General features: G+C 35.2%; 3 protein-coding genes across 7 annotated transcripts; 1 reads left to right on the plus strand and 2 right to left on the minus strand.

Moving 5' to 3' along the window:
* Window positions 1-378: 378 nt before the first annotated feature.
* Window positions 379-5,662, minus strand: LOC147858684 (uncharacterized). Of its 2 annotated transcripts, none has more exons than XM_087325512.1 (9): window positions 5,497-5,662; window positions 3,631-3,810; window positions 2,421-2,496; window positions 1,870-1,996; window positions 1,670-1,787; window positions 1,515-1,606; window positions 1,354-1,423; window positions 1,165-1,247; window positions 379-998 (listed from the first exon to the last, which is right to left on the minus strand). In XM_087325512.1, the coding sequence occupies exons 1-9, from the start codon at window positions 5,563-5,565 to the stop codon at window positions 887-889; spliced, it is 927 nt and encodes a 308-aa protein (XP_087181638.1). In that variant the 5' UTR covers window positions 5,566-5,662; the 3' UTR covers window positions 379-886. The 2 variants fall into 2 exon arrangements, with proteins under 2 accessions (XP_087181638.1, XP_087181636.1); XM_087325510.1 differs by having other exon boundaries at window positions 1,870-2,005; window positions 5,497-5,661.
* A 3,438-nt stretch (window positions 5,663-9,100) lies between these two features.
* Window positions 9,101-15,065, minus strand: LOC147858685 (uncharacterized). Its single transcript, XM_087325513.1, has 5 exons — window positions 14,864-15,065; window positions 14,502-14,675; window positions 13,548-13,634; window positions 13,324-13,457; window positions 9,101-9,593 (listed from the first exon to the last, which is right to left on the minus strand). Exons 1-5 carry the CDS (start codon window positions 14,903-14,905, stop codon window positions 9,482-9,484), a joined length of 549 nt encoding a protein of 182 aa, XP_087181639.1. The 5' UTR covers window positions 14,906-15,065; the 3' UTR covers window positions 9,101-9,481.
* A 2,715-nt stretch (window positions 15,066-17,780) lies between these two features.
* LOC147858686 (putative inactive purple acid phosphatase 29) lies at window positions 17,781-21,374 on the plus strand. 4 transcript variants are annotated; one of them, XM_087325313.1, is made up of 5 exons: window positions 17,781-18,555; window positions 19,580-19,727; window positions 19,887-20,068; window positions 20,200-20,293; window positions 20,532-20,675. In XM_087325313.1, exons 1-5 carry the CDS (start codon window positions 18,409-18,411, stop codon window positions 20,540-20,542), a joined length of 582 nt encoding a protein of 193 aa, XP_087181439.1. In that variant the 5' UTR covers window positions 17,781-18,408; the 3' UTR covers window positions 20,543-20,675. The 4 variants fall into 4 exon arrangements, with proteins under 4 accessions (XP_087181439.1, XP_087181437.1, XP_087181436.1 ...); XM_087325311.1 differs by having other exon boundaries at window positions 17,784-17,948; window positions 17,980-18,555; window positions 19,887-20,293; window positions 20,532-21,374; XM_087325310.1 differs by having other exon boundaries at window positions 17,784-18,555; window positions 19,887-20,293; window positions 20,532-21,374.
* The last annotated feature ends 459 nt before the right edge of the window (window positions 21,375-21,833 follow it).

Genomic DNA, 21,833 nt, shown 5'->3' on the forward strand with positions numbered 1-21,833 from the left:
GTTGGCGATCCCTCACTTATTGGTATCATGATCCGGACTCTTTTAACTAAATCTAAGACAAATTATAGAAAGGTATCTTCCAATTGGAGTACTATGATTGTTGAAAGCCGGTGAAGGAAGGGCATCCGCATAGAGTAAATATCACCACAAAAGGCGTGCATTTCAACAACAGTAAATCTGAGAAACCTGGAGGATAAAGGTTTAAGCCTGTCAATCTGAACCCAAACGTAAATTAGTATTTCATCCATTCAGTCATCCAAAAGAAGCAAGCATAACTTCCATCCAATGATGCTTGAAACCTTTAACCTGGAATGTCGAAAATCCCATATGCAACAAACTCATAAAAATGCAACACATTTTTGTTCCAAAACCACACGGTTGCTTGCAGAAAATAATTAGTATGCTAATTCAATGTTTACAACAATGCCAGCTTGCACAGGAGATGCAATAGACACATGAAAATTCGATTTACTTGAGCATGTCACGGGGAAGCGTTTGCTTTGATTATAATGTAGTTTCTATGTAGAGTGTGAATGATAACAATGCCCCATGATTGATCATGAAAATTTCCTCTTTTAATGATGAATTTTGCTTGATGCCAATGCAGCTCTCCACATGATCTCCTGGGTGCAATGATTGTCATTCGGTGCAAACAGTACTAAAAGCTATCTGCTTTTGATCCTCAAAAAGTTTTGATGCATTCTCGATGTGAATGCAGCATCCCACTTCCCAACCATGCTTTCTCTGATGCCTTTAACATGGTCTATAAATGCACCACCTATCTTCAATGGCATGAATTATAACTAGTACATATAGAAAACAAAGATAATTACGTCCCTTTCTAAAGCAGATCTCGTTGCACCATTTTGCTCTCTATTCCTCTTCGTTAGCTGCCATTACTTGGCATGGCAGAACCCCCATCTACATCTGGAACACCTGGTGCACCATCTGAGGTGTTCGTAAAATCCTTCTTCTTACCAAATGGATTCTTCGAATACGTAAGAAAGTCAAGCGAAAACAACAATATTGAAAAATTCCTGTAAACTTGGACAGGATAAAAAAGCGAGGCTCTTTATTTGAATGTTCAATCCATTAGAAACAGAGCAATGCATGACCATGATTTCAATATAACCAGATATAAATAATATCTTTAAAAAAGGATATTGTAACCGCATGCCACCACGGTCCGAACTTGCCAGTATTGCCCCTTGTAAATTATTGTGAACTGTAATAGCACTGTTCACATCCTGCAGAGACCCAATCATACACAATCTGTAACATTTGCAGAGGTGGGACTGAAAACTACAAGCCCTACTCAATACTATCGAAATTCAGTTTAAGTTAAATACTTACAATAAATTCAATGAAGCATACAGTATTTCTGGCCTGTCTGAGAACCTTCATCTGTTTGAATCCTGGCTGGCTGAAATGGTAGAAAAAAATATTTGTGAAAATGCCAAGAGTAAATCATATGGACAATTTCAGCTCAAGAATGTTTGGACAACGTCATTTACCCACTGAATATGCCTCTTAGCTCACTTTCATTTGTAGCCTCTCCCAAGTTGCCAACAAACAAAGTATTACAGGGTGGGTTATCCTTGGTATTCTGTAACATAAGAACAGTAAGGAGTGTTCTCACTTCTTACAATCATGCATGAACTCAAACTACCTGAACAGCTGCATATCCAGTTGGAGATACGGTTGACAACATCGTCTGAGCGTGAGGCTGATGTGGGGGCATTGCATAACCACCATAAGGATCATATTGTACACTTGTGGGAATGAAACTGCCAACCAAAGCCAGATATTCCTAATGAGTGCACTGACTAATAAGCATTCAGCTAGATATTCACACATAGTCCAGGTTACCTTTGCGGAACCCAACTATTTGGAGGTGGCCCACCATATGGAGCTGTAGCTACATAAGATTGAGAATAATCTCCAACAGTTCTTAATCTTTTACTCTGATCAAATCCAGGTGATTCAACACCACCCCCTGTAACTCCTAAAAAGGAGAGAAAATAAATATAGTTCATTCATGAATCAACAAAATCTTACAAACTGGTTCTCTCTGGATATTCAGGCCATTCAACAATCTGCAGACAATGGATGTAATATAACAGCAACAGGCATATTTATAAAAAATTTAAATTCGTATCAATTAGCTTTGACCCTGGTAAAAAAAACAATTTAAGATTTTTTTTCACAAGACATCACCTTAGTGTGATGTATTAAAATAAGAATAGTTTATAGCATTCAACATTACATCTTCCTAGTGGAACTAGAGAACCAGTATCATGCATGCATCAAACGAAGAACAAATTAGCATATTTTACTTATGAATGGAAGTAGTCTAAAACATCACGATTAATTAAATATTCGCTATATAATACTGTGCTACCAAAAATAGTAACTCTTACCACGTTTTACATATAAATTTTTTTTTGCCATCTCTGCTCGTAGAACAGAATTTGTTACTGGATCAAAGACTAGATTCTGCAGAAATAAAGAGCGCAAATGTAATTATTATCATAACAGATACCACAAACGAGAAAGTAAATCAGCATGTTACTCTGAAGTTTATTACTATATAAAAATATATAATATAATATATACACAAATACACAAGCACACGTTTAAAAGACATGAAACCTCCATGCTAGATATGCCATGCATTTGTTATTTCTTGCAAGAAACTAGCTATGGGATTATCCCTATGATTAAGGTAATGGAGCTGTTCATAATTTAGCACGTAACCATGGCGATTGGACCAATAGCTCTTGTCTAACATTCATGTTAAATGTTGGGAGTGATGTCATGGTCACAATTTTGACTTGTGAGAACCCCAATAGTAATAAATTATATGTGGATATTTATATCAAGAATCTTCACATTAGTAATGATAAGGTGTTAAAAGGTAGCAATACTGTGACGTCTCATGCTGTAGTTCATGCAAGAAATGCTGCAAATCATGTTCAGATGAAGAGATTTACTGGCTCACAAACAGAATTTTTCGAAGAAGAAAGCGTCATGAAGAGGGCCCAACCTCTACTGTAATTCATAATCACACAAATTAGTGACTCAAATCAGTTTTGTCAATATTCAGAAATTAGGGATTCTGCTGGCTGATCACAAATTAGAGCTTCTGTTCAACTGTCCTTCATGAATATGAAAAATCAATATTTTCTGACCCCTGGGTTACTGATAAGCAATTAGGGTTTCAGAAATTACAGGGTTTTCTGACCTGTAGGTTCATGTTTCCCAGTACTTTTGTTGACTGTGTGAACCACTCCATTCTAACATCTATGGGGCTTTGGGACCAATCGGTGTATTGTGTCAAATCTTCTACACTTTGAAGATCTTCTAGAGCACTCTTTTGATAATCATTCTTTTCGTGAGGGCCAATTATGGGTAACGAGGTGAAAATTGCTGCAGTTGAAGATCATTGGGGCCAGTTAAGATTCACTGGTTTAAGCTTTAAAGGGCTGTATTAAATTTGCATCATATCTAAACCACTTAAACCAGTTGGGAAGCTCTGAACGTACAATTCTCTAACTTTCAGGTGCTTTCTAAGGACTACATTACAACAAGCTTTTAACAGAAACGAGCTTGTAGAGAAATTACAAATACCTGAAGTGCATCTCGGGCAGACATTGCCATTGCAGCTGAACTAAAGAGAGCAAATCCCATAGCTTGCTCACCCTTAAAATTCATTTGTGACGCTTCATACCCAGGCCACCATCTGAGAAGATTCTGAAGCTCCCTTTCCTTAACATCCGCAGGAAATCCAAGAATAAATATCGTTCTCACCTACAAAAGAATGTACAAAGAAGATATATCATCTTGCCAAAAGTCAACAAAGACGGTATATATGATCATCAAAGAACATTTGCATACATCCAGGGTTAACTAGAGGTAATGATCATAAATTTATTTACTTAATAAAGGTGTATACCTAGACTGTTCAAGTGTAATTCTACGTTACTAACCACTTTAAATATATAACCATAATCGCCTGAGTGTTCAACTAAGTCGCCTGGGCATTCTTCACTATGTGCCATTCTACATCTTCCTATCCTGTATGTTCTATTATATGAAATAGTTCTCCTCCCATATGCTCTTTTACATCTTTCAATCTTTTATTCAGGATTTAAAGTGTTCACTATGAGTACTACTCTTTTTTAATGTTTAAAAGTTCGAAAGATCTCCACCTTTCTCACCCTGAAATTAAAAACAATCTGTAGAATACTCAATTAAAAGAAGAATTTAAATCTCAGGGTTCAAAAGACATAGTGCAAAAATTACTGCCATCATTCAATTTCCATGTCAAAACGAGATCTAATAATAAAGTCATCAATCAATGAAATGGATTTTAAAGCAGCAAATAAATATCTACAGGAATTAATTTATCTACCCCGCGAACAGTGCTGAAATAAAACTCGAAATGGCATGTCCATACATAGCCATTGCCAACAATGTTTGTAACACAATAAAGATGAGATCTAATTAAACAGTCAATGGAAACAAATTCATACATTTTGTGATACTATACACTAGGATACTGCTGTTACTTCTCCAAAGAAATGACAGGAGTTCTTGGATGCCATTGGCTAAATCTAAAAATAATATTTTACAGATGCTACGGACAAACCCTTGTAATGGATATCGAGGTTAAATACCAGCAAATAGAAATTATCAATGTCACCAAAACGTTCTTTTGATGGTTAAAAGCATGTGATCACGGGGCTTTAGTTGTACTATTATAAGAAGGGAAAAACTGTGAAATACCCAAGTTTTTCTTTATTCCGCCACAAAATGCCCTTTGTTAACCTCTCAATGAGCAAGCGTAAGCGCCATTTAAGCAGTTATGTTGAGTCATTATTTCCTTTCTCTCTTTCGGGGGTTGAAAAGGGCATACAGTGGGAAAATAGCCAAAAATCAGGGGCAATGGCATGTCAGAGTCTTCCCCTTATTCTATTTTAATTTCCAACCTCGTCATCTCAAGAGATGATTTGAAAACCTTTTATTTGCTCACTTAAAATTGAGTTTCTCCCTTGTTGCAATTTTACTTTCCAGCCTCATCTTGAAAACCTCTTTTCTTGTAGAATAAAGATTCAGATGTATCTGTGCGTAAACGGCTAGATCCAGATCCACTTTATGATGCTTCATCACAGAATCCATGACTAAAAAAGTCATAATCTTTATTATCATGCGCAGAACCTTACAGATAGATGTAAGTTCTGATTGCGCAATAAACATGAAGAAAGAGAGATGTAATTTTCCAGGGAAGAAAAATCTTCAGAGAGAACAAGGGAAGGGATGACCGATCTTCTTCTCGTCTTAGTCAAAGTAGGAAAGAAGAATCGGAACTCGAGAGAAAACAGAGAAATGGGAAAGGAACGGGGCAAGAAAGAAAGAACGCGAGACATATTAAGGTCCTTTCTGAAAACAGGCTGTGAAAACGAAGGAGGGAAGAGAGAAAGGGAGAAGGAATACCTCATCGTTGTCAGAAAGAGGCGGTGGAATGGATGGAGGCCACTGTGTGTAGTGAGGAGCACCAGCCATGGCCTCTCGAACAAGAATTCTCCGCGTCCTTCCTTCCTTCCTCTGCGGTTCCTCGGTCTTCTTCTTCTTCTTCTTCTTCAAGAGTAGGTTTTCATGAATACACAGAGACAGAAAGACAACACAGAGAAATTATTTATCTGCTAATTGCTATGTATTTATGTATTTATGTATTTATGTATTTATGTACATATTTATGTATTTATGTACATATTTATGTATTTATGTACATATTTATGTATTTATGTACATATTTATGTATTTATGTACATATTTATGTATTTATGTATTTTATGTATTTATGTATTTATGTATTTATGTATTTATGTACATATTTATGTATTTATTAAATACAATTACTTACCAATGCATATTGGTTAGAAATGTTTGAGGGAGAAAAACACGAACTCTCGCCAACCGAACAATAGCCTCTGCACATGCATTTGAGGTAACGAAACACATTCGGTGGTCCTTAGTGAGCTTCTGCTGACACGGGTTAGAAAGACCTACCAAGAGAGTGTTGGATATATTGCATCATTAAAATTCAATCGTCCCATGATTGATGGCTCTCTAAAGACTCTCGTACAAAAGAGCATCTTAGTGTTGCAAAGCATTAGTGTTGTCTTACCACGAGTCATTCCATTCGATTGCTCTGATTATGTCCTAATTGTAGTTGACCCAACATTGTTGGAGGATTGAAAGCATGCTCTACTTACTCTTGTGAGTTCTATTCTTTATATTGTCCCCTTATAGGAGTCATTCCATATCAACCATTATGATATGGTTGAAGCGTCGTTGACCCAACATTGCTAGAGGATTGAAAGCATGCTACTCTTGCAAGTTTGCTTTATATTCCCCCCATATTTCTCTTGTTGTAGTTACCATTCCATATATTTCTCACGTTATGCTCCTTTTCCACAGAAACACATGACGACCAAATATAGCATGTGTAAATGAGAATTGGAGGTGAAGCGACCAATATGATTGCCCAAATAACATATATTTATTGCTTTATGTCATAGTTAACCAAGAGCATTCTCTCAAGGTCATCATATGTAACATCTCTGAAAATGGGAGAGTTTTCTTGTCTTTTTCCTTCATTGTGATCAACAAAAAAACTTGTGTTTTCTTTTATTTCCTCAATTCTCACTATATTTTTATTATTTTCCCAAATGTACTCGCTTGTCAACCCCATGTGAAACAAATGTATATATATTTGGTTAGTTTAGCCCACTTTTCTCCCTTTTAGATGCGGGTGAAGTAAACAATTGAACATTTCAAGAAATAAACAAAAACTTAAAGCGAGTTATCTCTTTTATGTTTTATAATATGTTAAAGTATTGTCCATTATGAGTATATGTTCATGCCTAGTGATGATTATTATTGTAATTAGATTTCTTTTCCATGAATAGAGAAGAGAATTCTCACAATCTATCCCATCATTTGCATCGATAATCTACATGAGCTTCGAAAGTTTTCATTGATAAGGTTAATTCAATGTTTTTCTACAACACGTGAGAGAGGCTTTCAACTGGCTAAATCTATTAAAGAAAAAGTTTAGAATCTGGATAAAATACAATGTCAATAGATGCATTGATACAAATATCTATTGAAGGACCTAAATTAGAAGAGTGTGACTTCAACGCCAATATTTTGATCTACAATAGATAAGTTGCAAATTGATAGTCGAGAAGATTGTTGGTTATAATTTTTGTATTTTCTTTACAAATGTGGTTTTCTAGATGGGTGGCTATTTATCTTATGGTGGGCCAAAAAAAATTCTGGAATTAAGAAACTCATACTTTGAAAGAACTAGGAAGGTAGAGATAGATTCCAAAGCAATATTTTGGAATCTTCCCATGTAATGACTCGTTATTCTCTCTGCCAAGAGAATTAGCTATAAATATTCTCTGATTTGGAATGATGTTTCAATATGGTTGTGATCAATCTTAGTAAATTTTCCCTAATTTTTAAATTAGTTGTAAATGTTCATGTTCTCAATATTATACTAATTCTAAACTTTTCCTACAAGTGTTCATGTTCTACAAGTTGGTATCTAACAAATAAAATTGTAATTCTTTTATTCATTTGGAATCTGGATGATATGAACAATCATATGGAAATGGTTGGTTAAAATTTGAAAATCCGGTTAGAATAATGAGAAGTATAAAATTTTCCAGCAGGGATCAAAAAGTTTGTGCAACATTGATTAACATCATTATTGAAGGGGCAATGCTGTCATTTCACTCTTTGTATTATGGAACATGAAAAAATGTCAAATGAAAATGATTAAATTTAGTAATCAAGATTCAACATCAATTTGTGTTGACCAAAAAATCAATCATTGAGCTGCAACTTAATGCCTTAAATAGTTTTGTTTTTGCTCCAAATTGGAAGCGAGTTGGTCTGGGTTTTACTTCATTTGGGTGGTTAAGAAAGATCAGTTTGAAATATCATCACTCAACAATTTGTAATTTATCAAGAGTAAAACCACAACCTAAATGGCTCAAACTGCAATTCTGTGTTGTTGGGACCATTTTTATAGGATAACTCTTAACACCTGTTTTTCTCATTTTCTAAACAATTTGTAACACTTATCTAGTCCAATTCTAAATGGTTTATGTTTCTGAATCTCTTAAACTGTTCACAGTTTGGGCGGGTTAGGGTTTCAAATTTGTAAGCAATGTGGTTTGAGACTCCCAATTCCCAAACCAAATTGAATTGTTGCTGACTGATGTTTAATCCATTTTTCTTAAGACAACATTCATTGCCCATGAAGTTTTCTTAACAAGATTGAATCCACACACTTAGTTGTCAAATGCATGTGTCTTTATTGAGAATCCCATTATTGTAACTTGTGAATCAAAGCACACCGGCAATGATTCCACATTGTGCCTTATCAATTTATTCCTAATGATTTTCCTACAGCCATAATCTTTGGAATACATTTACCCTTGCAATGAACTAGCCTACAATTGTTCTATTATTGATTCCTTTTCATATATCAAATAATAGGAAACTTTTCATCTTCCCTTTAATTGAAAGATCAAAGTTCAATTGGCACTTAAGCTTAGAAGACAGCTTCCTCCAAATTATTTACTTGACACTTTCTGTTAGTCCTAGGCTAGCTCAATGCCTTTCTTTCTATAGTTAATGTCTTTCTAGGATTTAGATTAAGATAAAATGACCTCAAATAAGCTTGCCTAGTATACTATAGCATTACTGACCAAAGAACTCTTTTCAGTGAAAAACTACTTAATTGAATTTCTTACTAATGCTAGGTGTCTTTAATCTCTATATACTGCATCAGATGCATCTGGTTGTCACATTGAGAATTCCATCAAATTCAACAACTGCTGCCATGTTTGGTTTTATGTTACAGTAACTGAAATGACAAAATATTTCAACTAGCTTACAAGCTAAAGAGATCTGGTGAAGTAGAATATTTCCATCTCAAAACAAAATATTGAGATTGGCCTTCAGCTTTACCACTCCAATTTTCTAGATTGTACCTCCTCATGAGTGTATATGTAGAGTCTAACGGTTGAAAAATATGTGCTCATAGCATAAAGAAACCCATTATAAAGGTTGTTTTTCTTCTGAGGGTGTGGAACTTTCACATAATTTTTTATTTTTTCAAGAAACTGGCCAATTCACAAAAGAAACCAAAGAAAGAATCACCAGGTAGCATTAAGTAAAAAAACAGCACCATTGCATGTTTCTGGCACATATGCAACTTTTCACGTCTTCCAAAGCTTTAGGCTTTCCATTTTCATTTCTTTCTAAAACCAAATGAGTCGAAGGAAAAATATCTAGAAAAGGAACTGCATATTTATTTGGGGTGCACTGAATACTTATAGCTTAGTTAACCTCAACTTGACCTTTGTTGAGAAGTTGAGATTGATGTACTATAGACTTTTCAAGTTATCTTGTTTCTCTTGTCTTGCAGCTTTTCGCGCATGTAATAAAGTTTGTTTCTTCGGACTCTTCTATGCTCGAGCACCTTCATCTCTTTGATGTTTGGCGAGTATCTGAAATATGCAAAAAAAATATCTTAGCTTATTTTCCCTCATTCTGCAAGACCATTAATTCGCTCTTGATTGATAAGAACCAACAACAAATCAAAAGAATAAGAGTGAGGTGATCCATGAGGACAAAGAGTAATATCTATATTCTGATGATAATAAGCAGTACTAGGTTTCTATTCCGCTTACATCTTTCTGATTCCATGCCTCAAGAACATGGAAAGACCATGGTTGGATTGGCTGAAGGCCGAATCCTCTAAATAGCCTGAATTTTTTGGTGAAGCTCATCAAAATTTTCCAATGGAAATCCAAGTAGTGGATAGTCAAAATGTAAAATCAAAGAAGTATGATCAATCATTGCTGAAGTGAAAAGCAACAGTGTTTCTGAAAAACACAATTTTCTTCAAGAGACTAGGTAGATTAATTTTCGTGAACGACTAGTTATCATTATCCCAAGGATTAGGGCAATTGGATGTATTTAGTATATTCATCAGTAGACCGTAGAACCATTACACCAGTGTATGATGGAGGTTCATTTACTTTAAACGATTTGTGTCATAGATTATATTTTTGGTCTCATTGATCATATTTGACCTCCAAAGACAATAATAAAACCTCTTCTTTTTTTAACAAATGTATGTTTACATTAAAACATTGCGATGATACAAAAAACCCCAGTTATCCTTACTACAAGGGTAAGAATCTTATGGCAGAGTAAAACATGTAAAGTTTTTCTCTACTTGATATACCATCAAATAATCAATCTCTTCATGGTTTATCTATGGTCAATTTTGAAATAGGAACCACAAGCATAGGCCTAGCAACTACTAATCGCCACATTTCGTCATATCTAGGAGGTATACGAAACCTGGTGGACTCTGTGCTAAAGGCTCTTTCTGCCAGCATGATTCTAAAACAGCATTTTCCATAGATACCAAGTCAAGCCTTGGCATATGATTGTGCTCAGACTTTGACATTTTCCTTTCCATCCAAATGTTATAGCTGTGAGGATGCAAGCACCTATGTCAATAGAGAGTTTGTACCTTTTCTACACTCAAGCAATTGCCACATGACCAATTGTAAATTCCATCGTCAAGGACACATTAAGTGTGAATCAGTCACGATCAAAGATTGACATATTCGCATTCGAATGCGAATGAATATGTATACAAATGCATGGTCAAGTATTTGTTTAAAAAAAAAAGAGTACATGAACTCCTTCCTTTTTAGTTTCCTAGGACATAGAAAAGGGGACTTAACAATAAAAAGGGGACAATAAAAGAGGGACTTGACACTAATAAATTTTTAGAGTAAATGTAAAAGTATTCATTTTATTTTTAATAAATAAATAAAATAAAATAAAGGTTCATTAATTCCTCACTTTTTGTTCTCCCAAAATTTATGGATATTTTTATTTGACATTAAAAATGGGACTTCACACTAATCATATCTCTATAATAAATATAGAAATATTAGTATTTTTAATAAATTAATTAAATTAAATAAAGGTTCATAAACTCCCCTTTTTTTACTTGACACTATAAAGGAGAGTTAATACTAATTATATTTTATAATCTACTAATGAATGATTGTTCTTTTTTTAGTTAATTTATTTTTTATATTTTTATATACTGCAAAACGAATGGTTTTTTTAATAAATTAATAAATTAATAAAATTAATAAAATTAAATAAAGGTTCATAAACTCCCCCCTTTTTTATTTGACACTATAAAGGAGAGTTAATACTAATCATATTTTTATAATCTACTAATGAATGATTGTTCTTTTTTATTTAAGTTTTTTAATTAAAAAAATTAATTAATCATTTTTTTGTATATTTATATAATGCAAAACGAATGTTTTTATAATATTCTTGGGGCCATTTCGTATTCTCGAATATTGTGAATATCGTGCATGGAGAATATCATGCATTGTCAATCTATGGTTATGATTAACATCATACCACCAAGAAGCCACAATAATTGTTTTCCCCTAGCATAGACTAACGTTCTCCAGAAAAAACAAGAGGTTGAGTTTCCATACACATACCTTTAAGAGGATAAATCTTCGAGCAATCATTTGATTCTCCAAATTTTAACAGAGATGCTCCCCCTAAGTGCTTTGGGGTACTAATATGGTTCCATTGAAACCACTTGAGAGCATTATGCAGTAGTCATGTCTAGGTGAAGTATCCCTCTTGGGAGACTATAACACCGGGTTGCAAAATAGACAATGTGACTCATATCACTTGGAAAACCTAGTGATGACCGAGAGATCTAAAATAGTATTGGGAAAGAGGATTCGGAAACTTGTAAGAGGACCCAAAGATGATGCACAACTTTTCATGGAGGATCATTTCATCACGAAATTTTCAATAAGGCTTTCAGCTCCGTTGAGATGCCTTTGATGTCTTATCAGCATTATTCCTCAAAGATACAGTTAATATCTCTCGAGAAAATTTCAATCTGCTTCCGAATTTTCCTGGATCCTTTCTTCTCCCTAGTGTTTTACGACAAAGCCTTCTTCAACTAGTTTGATCCTATGACAACTATAAATCGTACATCACCTTCGGTCAGTTTCCCTATCTCTCAAATAGACTTGTTAGATGAATAGTCGTAGAACCTTCTACCGTTACTTACCTCCGCTTTGTTGCAGATTTAATTTGGTCCATAGTGTTAAGAACTTATTCAACTAGTCTGATCCTCGGACAACTATTGACAACTGTGTGTTCCCTTTAATTATTTTTGCTATTTCTGAAATAGGGTCAGTTATAATGACGAGCTGTAGAAGCGGCTAGTATTACTACACATGCTTAGTTACAGCTTTAATATGGTTCTATAGTGTTAAGCACTTTCTATGCAGCTGCACACATACAAAAAAGCAAATAAATTCATCCCAATATAAAGTAAAACATAATGTAATGACTTTGTGTCGAACACACTCAGAACACCTGTAACAAGACAAGGGGTTAACTTTTTTTTTTGGACGGCTCATTTTGTTAGGTAGTTTCAATACAGATCCATGAGATTAGGCCCTTATGGGTATCTTTGTATGTTTTTATTCATATAAACACAACATACTCTCTTGCTCTTCTTACACTTGAAAAAAGCTAGGTAGATAAAGAAGAACACAAGAAACAGAAGAATCACGAAGGTCAGTTTGTTAGAAATGTCCAGTTGATACATAAAGAACTGAAGATCCAGACTGAAAACGGTGTAAATGCCTAGAACAGCTGCAAACACTGAGATCTACTAGAAAGAACTTGGACAACATGAAGAAGATTTTGTTTCCATGGCTATCTTCATAAAACTGTGATTTTGTTGCAACTCTTGCATGTTGTGCAAAGCTACAGATATACAGCTTGATAATTTACATTAAAAATTCTACATTCATTGTATCTCGATATCCATACCTTGATTTTATGTTGATTCTTGTATGTGACTAAGATTCTCAAATGAATGGGAATTCCTTATGGAATACAGAATTCAAGAGAATGGAAGCCTGATTTTGTGGGACACCGCATTATATTGTGAGATTCATATGAACAAAAATCTATTATTAGCACAAGGATAAAATTTTCTGATATTTCTGTACCTGGTCTAAACATGCTAAATAAGGTAATCACACTATTTTTGTCTACTATTGACTCAGCCCACTATATAAACTTCTGCCCTACGTTGTAGAAAACTACAATATATTAATTAGCACATTGTTATGAAAAAGGTATGATTCTTACAATGGAAATAGCAGTTCCACACCAACTCCTGCCAAAAACCTTCGAATTCGAAAAGTAGATTGCAGACCACTCCTTCTTATAGCCATGACGATTCCTCGGAATGAAGAAACTCTGCGCTTGTTATCCGGAACCTCCTATAGGGAAAGGGATCATCAAAGTACATGAAATATTCATGGAAGAAAAACATCATCATAGTGACAGCAAAAACAAAGCAAAAACCTTACCACTCTAAGTTGCACTACATCACCAGGCCTAAGTTCTGGAATAGGTCTTTGGGCCTTTGCTTCTGTTACAGATTCCTTGTCTAGAATCTATGAGAAAAACATATAATCATTAGCAAAGCATGTCAATCAGTGTTTGGAAAACGTTTCCTCACTAATTGGATGAGTGAAACGACAGGAACTTATGGGAAGATGTCACATTTCTATAGGAGAGATTGTTTCCATTATAAGTATGTTTCCAATCAGAAAGATCAAAATTTTCACTCGTGTTTTAATGAATGATACTATGTAAAAGCATGAAAACAACAAATTTACACAATTTTCTCTGTACTTTATAAAACTTCCTGGCCTGCAAGTTCAGAAAAATAACCCGTTTATCAGTCAATGATGGGAAACTATGGGAAAGATAGGAAACCGATATCTACAAATTAACAGAATTCTAGCATGATTAAATATAGTTCTATCAGATTTTGATCACTTAGATATAACTCAACCGGCTTTTTTGCTAATGATGGGAGTTTATATATACATCCACAGATTCTCTTCTGCTTATAGATACTTCCAACCAGAAAACTTAGGAAGATAGTTTCATAGAATTACCAATTATATATTCATAAGGATTTTTAGAAGAAATTTTATATATTTCCATTAAATATTTGTTCCTGTTTTATCGTAAGCCTTTCCACATCATGACGAACAAAGACTGCTTCGGAGGATTTCCCTTTACGCATATATAGCAGTTTCAAATACATTTGTTGTATTTCTATCAGATATTTGCTCCTTTTTTATTTTATTGTAAGCCTTTCCACGTCGTCATGAACAAAGATATATTCGGAGAACTTCCCCGTACACATTTACAACAGTTTTGCAAACAGTTAATGTATTTCCATCAGATATTTGTTCCCTTTAATAATCATCTCCACATCATGACGAGAGACATCTAGTTTAAAAACCTACCTGCATTATATGAGCAGCTGTTTTTGTAAGTTTCTTGGTCTTCAAATAGGAAGGCCTTTCCAACGTAGGCGAAGTTTCGGCCACAGTCTGCATACTACATGAAGGAGGAAGAAAGCTTTGCATTTTCTTCATGGAGAAGCTTCGGCGAAGGCTGTTTTCTTCGCATTTCGATGCCTACGAGCATATATATATATATATATATATATATATATAGTATTAATATACATTACTTCCAAAAGTAAAGCAGAATTCCAACCTAAACCGAAGCGAAGCAAAAAAGGAAGAAAGGAACGAAACGAGAATAAATTGGAGCCACAGAAGAAAACGAAAACAGGAGAAGAAGAAGAAGAAGAAGAAAATACCTTGGAGAGCAGAGACGCGAAATGCGACCTAAACCTCTGCATAATGGAGAAGGAGATGGATAGGTAGAGGAAGGAAAAAGGTGTGGCTGCTGAGCTCTCAAGCTGCCATGGCCATGGCTTCGCCACTACCTTACGTTTCTTCGCTGTCTGTTCAGCTGCTACTGCGGCTTCGCCGTTGGTTCTTCTACGAAACGAAGAACAAAAAAACACACACACACACAGAAGACCAAAAACCCCACTCTTTCTTTCTTTCTTTTCATCATTCGAAAACCTATTTACAGATATGATACCCTCGTCTCTCTGTGTTTTTGCAAATTTACGCAAATGCCCCTCTTTCCTGAAATGGAAGGATATTGAGCTTAATTTAGGTTGTCGAGGATTTAAATCAGTCCTTCCTTCCTACTTATACTACTGACTACATTGGGCGTAACAATCGGCAACGGCTCGGTTCGGTTTGAGAGGGTCAAAACCGAACCAGTTTGGAACCGAATCATTCAAATGTTTTGAAACATGAACCACGAAACCGTTAAATCAAGCCGTTAAAACCGCGATTTCGTGGTTCACTTTCAGTTTTCAGCTTAGGTCAAATATTTTATTTTTAAAATTTTAAAATTTTAAAGATGTTCCTAAAATGTGAGAATGAGGTCTAAAAATGTAAAGTTTGTTTAAAAACAAATTTTAATTTTTTTTAATAATTACAAATTAATAAATAACCGTTTAAACCGCGGTTGCGAACTGTTGAAACTGAACTGAACCGTTAAAAAAAAACATGAACCTGAACTGAAACATTTAAATCATTAAGTTGTTAAGCCGCGGTTTCGTGGTTCGGTTCAGCTCGGTTCAAACCGAACCGTTACCAATTGTTAATTGGGTGTGTGTATGTGTCTTGAGCCATCATCGGCACATACCATTCTATTGAGCTGATTAATGATCCCAGATACGTTGTGGATGAGCTTGTGGCTTGTATGAGATAGAGAAACCCAGGTTGCGCTTAGAAAGATAGATGGTTATGTGCATCTTGATTATCTTAGTGAGGAATAAACCCTAATGGATGTGCTTGGAAAAAATAGATGGATTCTTTGCATATTCACACTATCAGTTGCTTAGATTTTTTTGGTGGATTCTCCATATTTCACCCTATCATTTGTGCTTGGAAATTTTGATGGATTCTACATATTTCACCCTATTGGCCGTGCTTGGAAAAATAGGTGGATTCTCCGTATTTTTTTATTTATTTTGAAGATTCACCTTGGTATTGAAGGAAATATGCTCAAAGGCTATATAATGAACTCGTACATGAAAACAACAACCAACATACCCACATCAACCAACATGTCGAATAGCAAGAGCCGTATTTCAATGATCTAACCAAGGAATAAACCATCTCCAATTTAGTCATATATCTATCCATCCGTATATTTCCTTCCACAGAAAATGTTTGAGTCTAGAACACCTTCGTGCTTTGAAACGTGTTGATTCATAGGGGGGGGGGGGGGGGGTTGCGATTTGTGTGTACTTAAGGTGAGCGCGTGCGTTGCTTGTGGGTCAGCAAAACGTTTGGTTTCGTGAGGGTCTTTGGAAGGTAGCAATCGTCTCTACTTTCCATTGGCAAATAGTTTTGAGCAAGTTTGGCTTTGTGAGAGTCCTTGGAAGGAAGCATGGTCCATTGTAAGTTGTATCGTAGTATTCTGCACATGAGGATAAAGTGTGAGGGTTAATCTAGAGTGTAAAAAGGGAGGATTACTTTTAATCTTAGGAATAGAGAGAACCCATAAGGGGCAAGTGTGAACTTGCATAGGGGCCTTAGGTCTGGCTATAAATATGAGTCCTAACTACCCTCATTGGTCACATCATTCAACTATGCTTTTCCATCATTTGATGATATTGGGCAGGTTCGTGTTAACATCATAGACCGAGACAAAGTGTGAGGTTGGCATAAAGAGTACAACGCTAATGTGTACATATTGTACTGCTTAGGGCTGTACCAATGACGATGTAAGATATATATTCGGGGAATGCAGATCTACGCAAGCGACAAACACACACACACACACACACAATTAGATACACATATTATGCGCCGACAAGTCGCATTACATATGTCGCATGGTTAAATGTGTGACAATGGGATGTGTAGAGACAACATAAGAATACGACGATTCATACAAATATAAGCATGTAAAGATGATCGACAGCACGAGTAGGTTTTGTTTTGTTTTGTTTTGGTTACGGATTGATGGTTTTTCTGTTAAGGCTAGGAGACCACCCAGAAACCATGGTCTCTATCTAAGGTTTCCATGGTCTTTAAGTTAGTGGTGTGTGTAATGGAGTGGAAAACACAGTGTAAAGATGTATGTATATATGTATGTATGTATGTATGTATATATGTAAGGGGAGAGATGGTGCCATGGCTGCAGAGATATGATAGAAACAAGGACATGGCACAGAGTCGGTACGTAATATACTCGAATGCATAGGCAAACATTCGTTTTTTTCATACGAATGAAAACGAATGAGTATGGTATCAAAACATTCGTATGTTTTCTTTTTACACTTTTTACCTTAAAAAAACTTTACCTTATAATAAATAACGAATACAAAAAGTATGATATTTACCATACGTTGAGGGTGTTTACCATACTCGAATGCGAAGTCACGTATGGTACGTATGATTCATATACTATGGACATAACCTAGAAAAGACACAGGCCGGAGACGAATTGTGTGTGAAACAGAGAGACACACAGAGAATGTTCTGTCCATTGGTCCGAATAATAATCGAGAAAAAAGACAGATTTCTCGTTTTCCATTCATCAACAGTTCCAATCTCTCGAATTTTTTTTCTTTCTTTCCATTCTTGGGAAAGACAGAAACAGAAAACGAAACCCAACACAAATTTTGGACTCTGTCAGGAATCCCTTCCCATGTTTCTTCCCCTTTCTCTGTGTCTGTCTCGATCAATTTATTCATGTTCCTTACTCTGGTGCGAATTAGCTGTATGCTTTCTTGATTAGACGCTGATTAAATCTGCATTTCCCTTAATTCTGCTCTAATTAGCTATATGTTTCCTCGCTTAGCGCTCTACGTTTCCTTATTCAGCTGTATACTTCGTCCAGACTTGACATTAGTCATCTATATATTTCAATAACTGGATGCTAATTAGCTATCTATTTCCTTAAACAGATGCTGATGAGCCCTATATTTGTTCAAACAGCTACACAGTTCCCTGCTTAGATGCTAAATACCCGCATATTTCCTTAATTAGATGCTAAATACCCCCATTCTTCCTTAATTAGATGCTAAATACCCACACAGTTCCTTAATCATATGCTAAATACCTGCGCAATTCCTTAATTAGATGCCAAACACCAGTATATTTCCTTACTTAGACGCTAATTGGCGACACATCTCCATTTTCCTGAATTGCAATTTAATCATCTCTTAATTTTATTGTTTTTCCAAAACTTTTATATCTTAATTATTACAACAGACTATCATCAATTTGTGTTCTGCTTTATTTCTTTTGGTATTCCTTAGTACTTAATATGGGACCAAGTATTGCTACCGCCACAAAGAAATCTTCACTATTATTGGTTTGCCTACTGCTCTTAATCTCTCTCAGTGACCATTCGATCTGCTTTAGCTCACCGATTCTACGCTTCAATTCTGATGGGCGGTTCAAAATCCTTCAGGTAATTGCTTTAAATCAAGTGCAAATTGAACCTTTATTATTAGAATCTATGCTACATTAACTGATTAGCACCAATCATTTTGGGTTTAACATGCTAATTTTCTTAACCACAATTAAGGCGTGTCTTTGTGACACCCTTAATGATGATTAAGCTTGTGTGTCTTTGTCACACTGTCGAGGATGATTGAGGGGTGTGATTATATTCATCCTCACGTGTTAATCACCCTAAGGGACAATCTAATTAAGGTGTGTTAAATAACATCGCGTTTGTAACAATAGAGGGGTGTGTTAATCACACTCAAGGCAACAATTGAGTTGTGTGTTAATCACATATTTTATGATGATTGATCCATGCATTAATCACACTTTTGACGAAAGTTGAGGTGAGCAAGAGTTGTCATTTCAAGATTCATTAGAATATGTTCAACCTAGATCCTGTGAGTATTCCATTAGGGGATTAAAAACAATCATTTTTTCAAATCATTAGAACCTACTAAGGTTTGGTATTATTCGTGTTAGTTAAGGTGTGTTATATCTCAATATGGCTTGAATCACATGTTAGTTATGGTGTGCTATATCTCAATATGGCTTCAATCTTTGCACATCCTCAAAGATATTTTGTCAAAGACAAGTGTCTTGATCAATGTGACTATGTCATGTGAATGAAATTTTGTTCGATGTAAACAAGCTGGCTAGCTAAATTTTGATTGTTGACAAACTTAAGTACTCTCAAATTTTGAATTAGTTGAGTTCATAGTTATGTTTACAAGAGTAAAGAGTGATATTTATCAATATATAAGTATGTACTATTGAAGCAAAAGATTTCAAGCTCAAATCTAAATTTGTCAATTGGTTGAAAGGGTTGTATTCTAACATTTGTTCAACTCACGCCATTGAGGTTTGATGTGCAAATTCTCTTCGACATAGACAAGATAGAGTTGATTTATAAATTTTGTACAACTTAAAAGTCTAAATGAAGAATGTGCATCTTGATCAATATGCTTTTGATTGGAATTGGGTGGTAGATTGCTGACATGCACTATGCAAATGGAGGAGGGACCAAATGCAAGGATGTGTTGCCAACTCAATTCACAAGTTGTAGTGACCTCAATATGACAACATTCGTACGACACTTAATTACCATTGAAAAGCCCAATTTGATTGTTTTTTCAGGCATGTTTTTTCCGTCATTCGCACCTTTTTATCGTTCTAACATTAGATATCAATTTTTGTCGTATTATAAATTAGAATAGAGAACGTAATTCTCTTTGGAACATTGTAATATCACACATTATAATGATGAGCTTCTACACTTATTTGATATTGATATAGGAGATAACATCTTTGGGAGGGACTCCAATGATCCTATATCTTCTATGAACATGGCATTTGCACCTGCGATAGATGCAAAGGTTCCATGGGTGGCAATCCTAGGCAACCATGACCAAGAATCAACATTGTCGAGACGTGAAGTCATGGAATACATTACAAAGTTGGATCACACACTCTCTCAGGTATATCCAAAAGTAAATGGTTCGATAATGAAGGATATTGATGGGTTTGGTAATTACCACTTGGAGGTGAAAGGTGTCTTAGGCTCACCTTTTGAAAACAAAAGTGTGTTGAACTTGTATATGCTTGATAGCGGGGACTACTCCAAGATAAGGAATATAAATGGCTACGGGTGGATACAAGAAAGCCAAAAGAAGTGGTTTCTCGAGTTGACAAACCAATTAAAGGTAGGTTGTTGGAATGAGACATGTTTTTTAACTTAAGGTTAATCATGTACTAAACTTCTCCTGATACATTGAACTTACTAGTGAAGGAACATAAGTGTGCCAAAAATTTCACTAGTAAAAATTTGAGTTACTATCTTGTGTTCTTAATTATATTTAGCTTCACTTGTACCTTTTATTTCCCTTTGATCACAATTATCCTCCCAAATAATATTAAGAGTTGCATTGATGTGTTTTCTAGGTGGAAGTTGATGAAGATGCAAGTGGAAGAAACGTTGTTGTGCCATCATTAGTTTATTTTCATATTCCATTGATTGAAACTCGAATTGCTAGTAGATGCTCTATAAAAGGTGTTAAGCAAGAGAACATTGGATGTGCCCAAGTAAACTCGGGGTTTCTTTCTACTATGCTCCAATCACGCGGACCATTTGTTATTTTCAATGGCCACGATCATGTGAATGACTTTTGTGGTGATCTTCCCGGTAATATCAAAGTTTGTTATGGAGGAGGAGTTGGTTATCATGCTTATGGTAAAGCTGGTTGGGATAGGCGAGCTAGGGTTGTGGATTTGGCACTCAGGTCAAACCAATCTATAGTAGTCGGAAACCAATCAAGCGAGCTTTTCAAATCTCATAATCTATGGTTAGGGGTCGACAAAATCATTACATGGAAACGATTGGACTCTCTCTCTTTTCCGACAATTGACCATGAAGTTTTATGGTCTTCCGCATCCTCTTCAACAACATACATGGGGTGGAACATTAAGGTTCTCATGTCCATCTTCATTTACTTAATCTTTTGTCTCGTATTTTCATATTGGATGTCATGGTGGCCCTTTGGCAATTGTACATTGAGACAAAGATACACACCTATGTCTACTTCATGAAATGGTAAGACAAATATTTGGAAACCAAAAGAGATGTATGTAGACACAAGGTGCAATGTGAAATTGTTTTATAGGATGACAATGTAAAGATTTTCAAATTACCTTTCTCACTTCATTGCTTATTTGGAGATGTAGAGGCTAGTTCAAACTCAAGAAATACGAAAACTTGACTTTAAAGAGAAATCTACTTCAAATGTGGTTACTGGCTTAAGATATAAGATTATAAATATCTTTTGTACATTTGGAATGTCCAAACTCTAGCCATGGATTCTCATAAATTTTAAGATATTTCAAAGAATCTTAGGACTCTTTATAGAACAAAGGATTTTCACCTTAAATTCTAACATGCCATATTATTTTTTGTTTTTGTTTATGGTATTTTTATCAGTAACAGAGCATATTACCCTGTAGAAGGTGATCTATGGTCGATTTGGATCATCTACTTTGAAAAACAAGCCTGTAACATTGGGAAATATTTCTTCCTCTTCTATGGGAGGGAGGTTCCATTATCAGATTGACATCCACTTCCTTTTAGCAATCATCCACTTCACACAAGCATATCACTAAAACCGATCGAATATACAAAGAATCGCATTATTACTTTTGAAAAGGTGTTTTTCCTTATGTCATTCCGAAACTTCTTTTCATAAATGTAAC

This window comes from Azolla caroliniana, unplaced genomic scaffold (assembly GCF_043228905.1).
Source record: "Azolla caroliniana isolate FFs.n. ecotype wild unplaced genomic scaffold, voAzoCaro1.0.p SCAF_10, whole genome shotgun sequence".
In the NCBI taxonomy this organism is placed as follows: domain Eukaryota; kingdom Viridiplantae; phylum Streptophyta; class Polypodiopsida; order Salviniales; family Salviniaceae; genus Azolla; species Azolla caroliniana.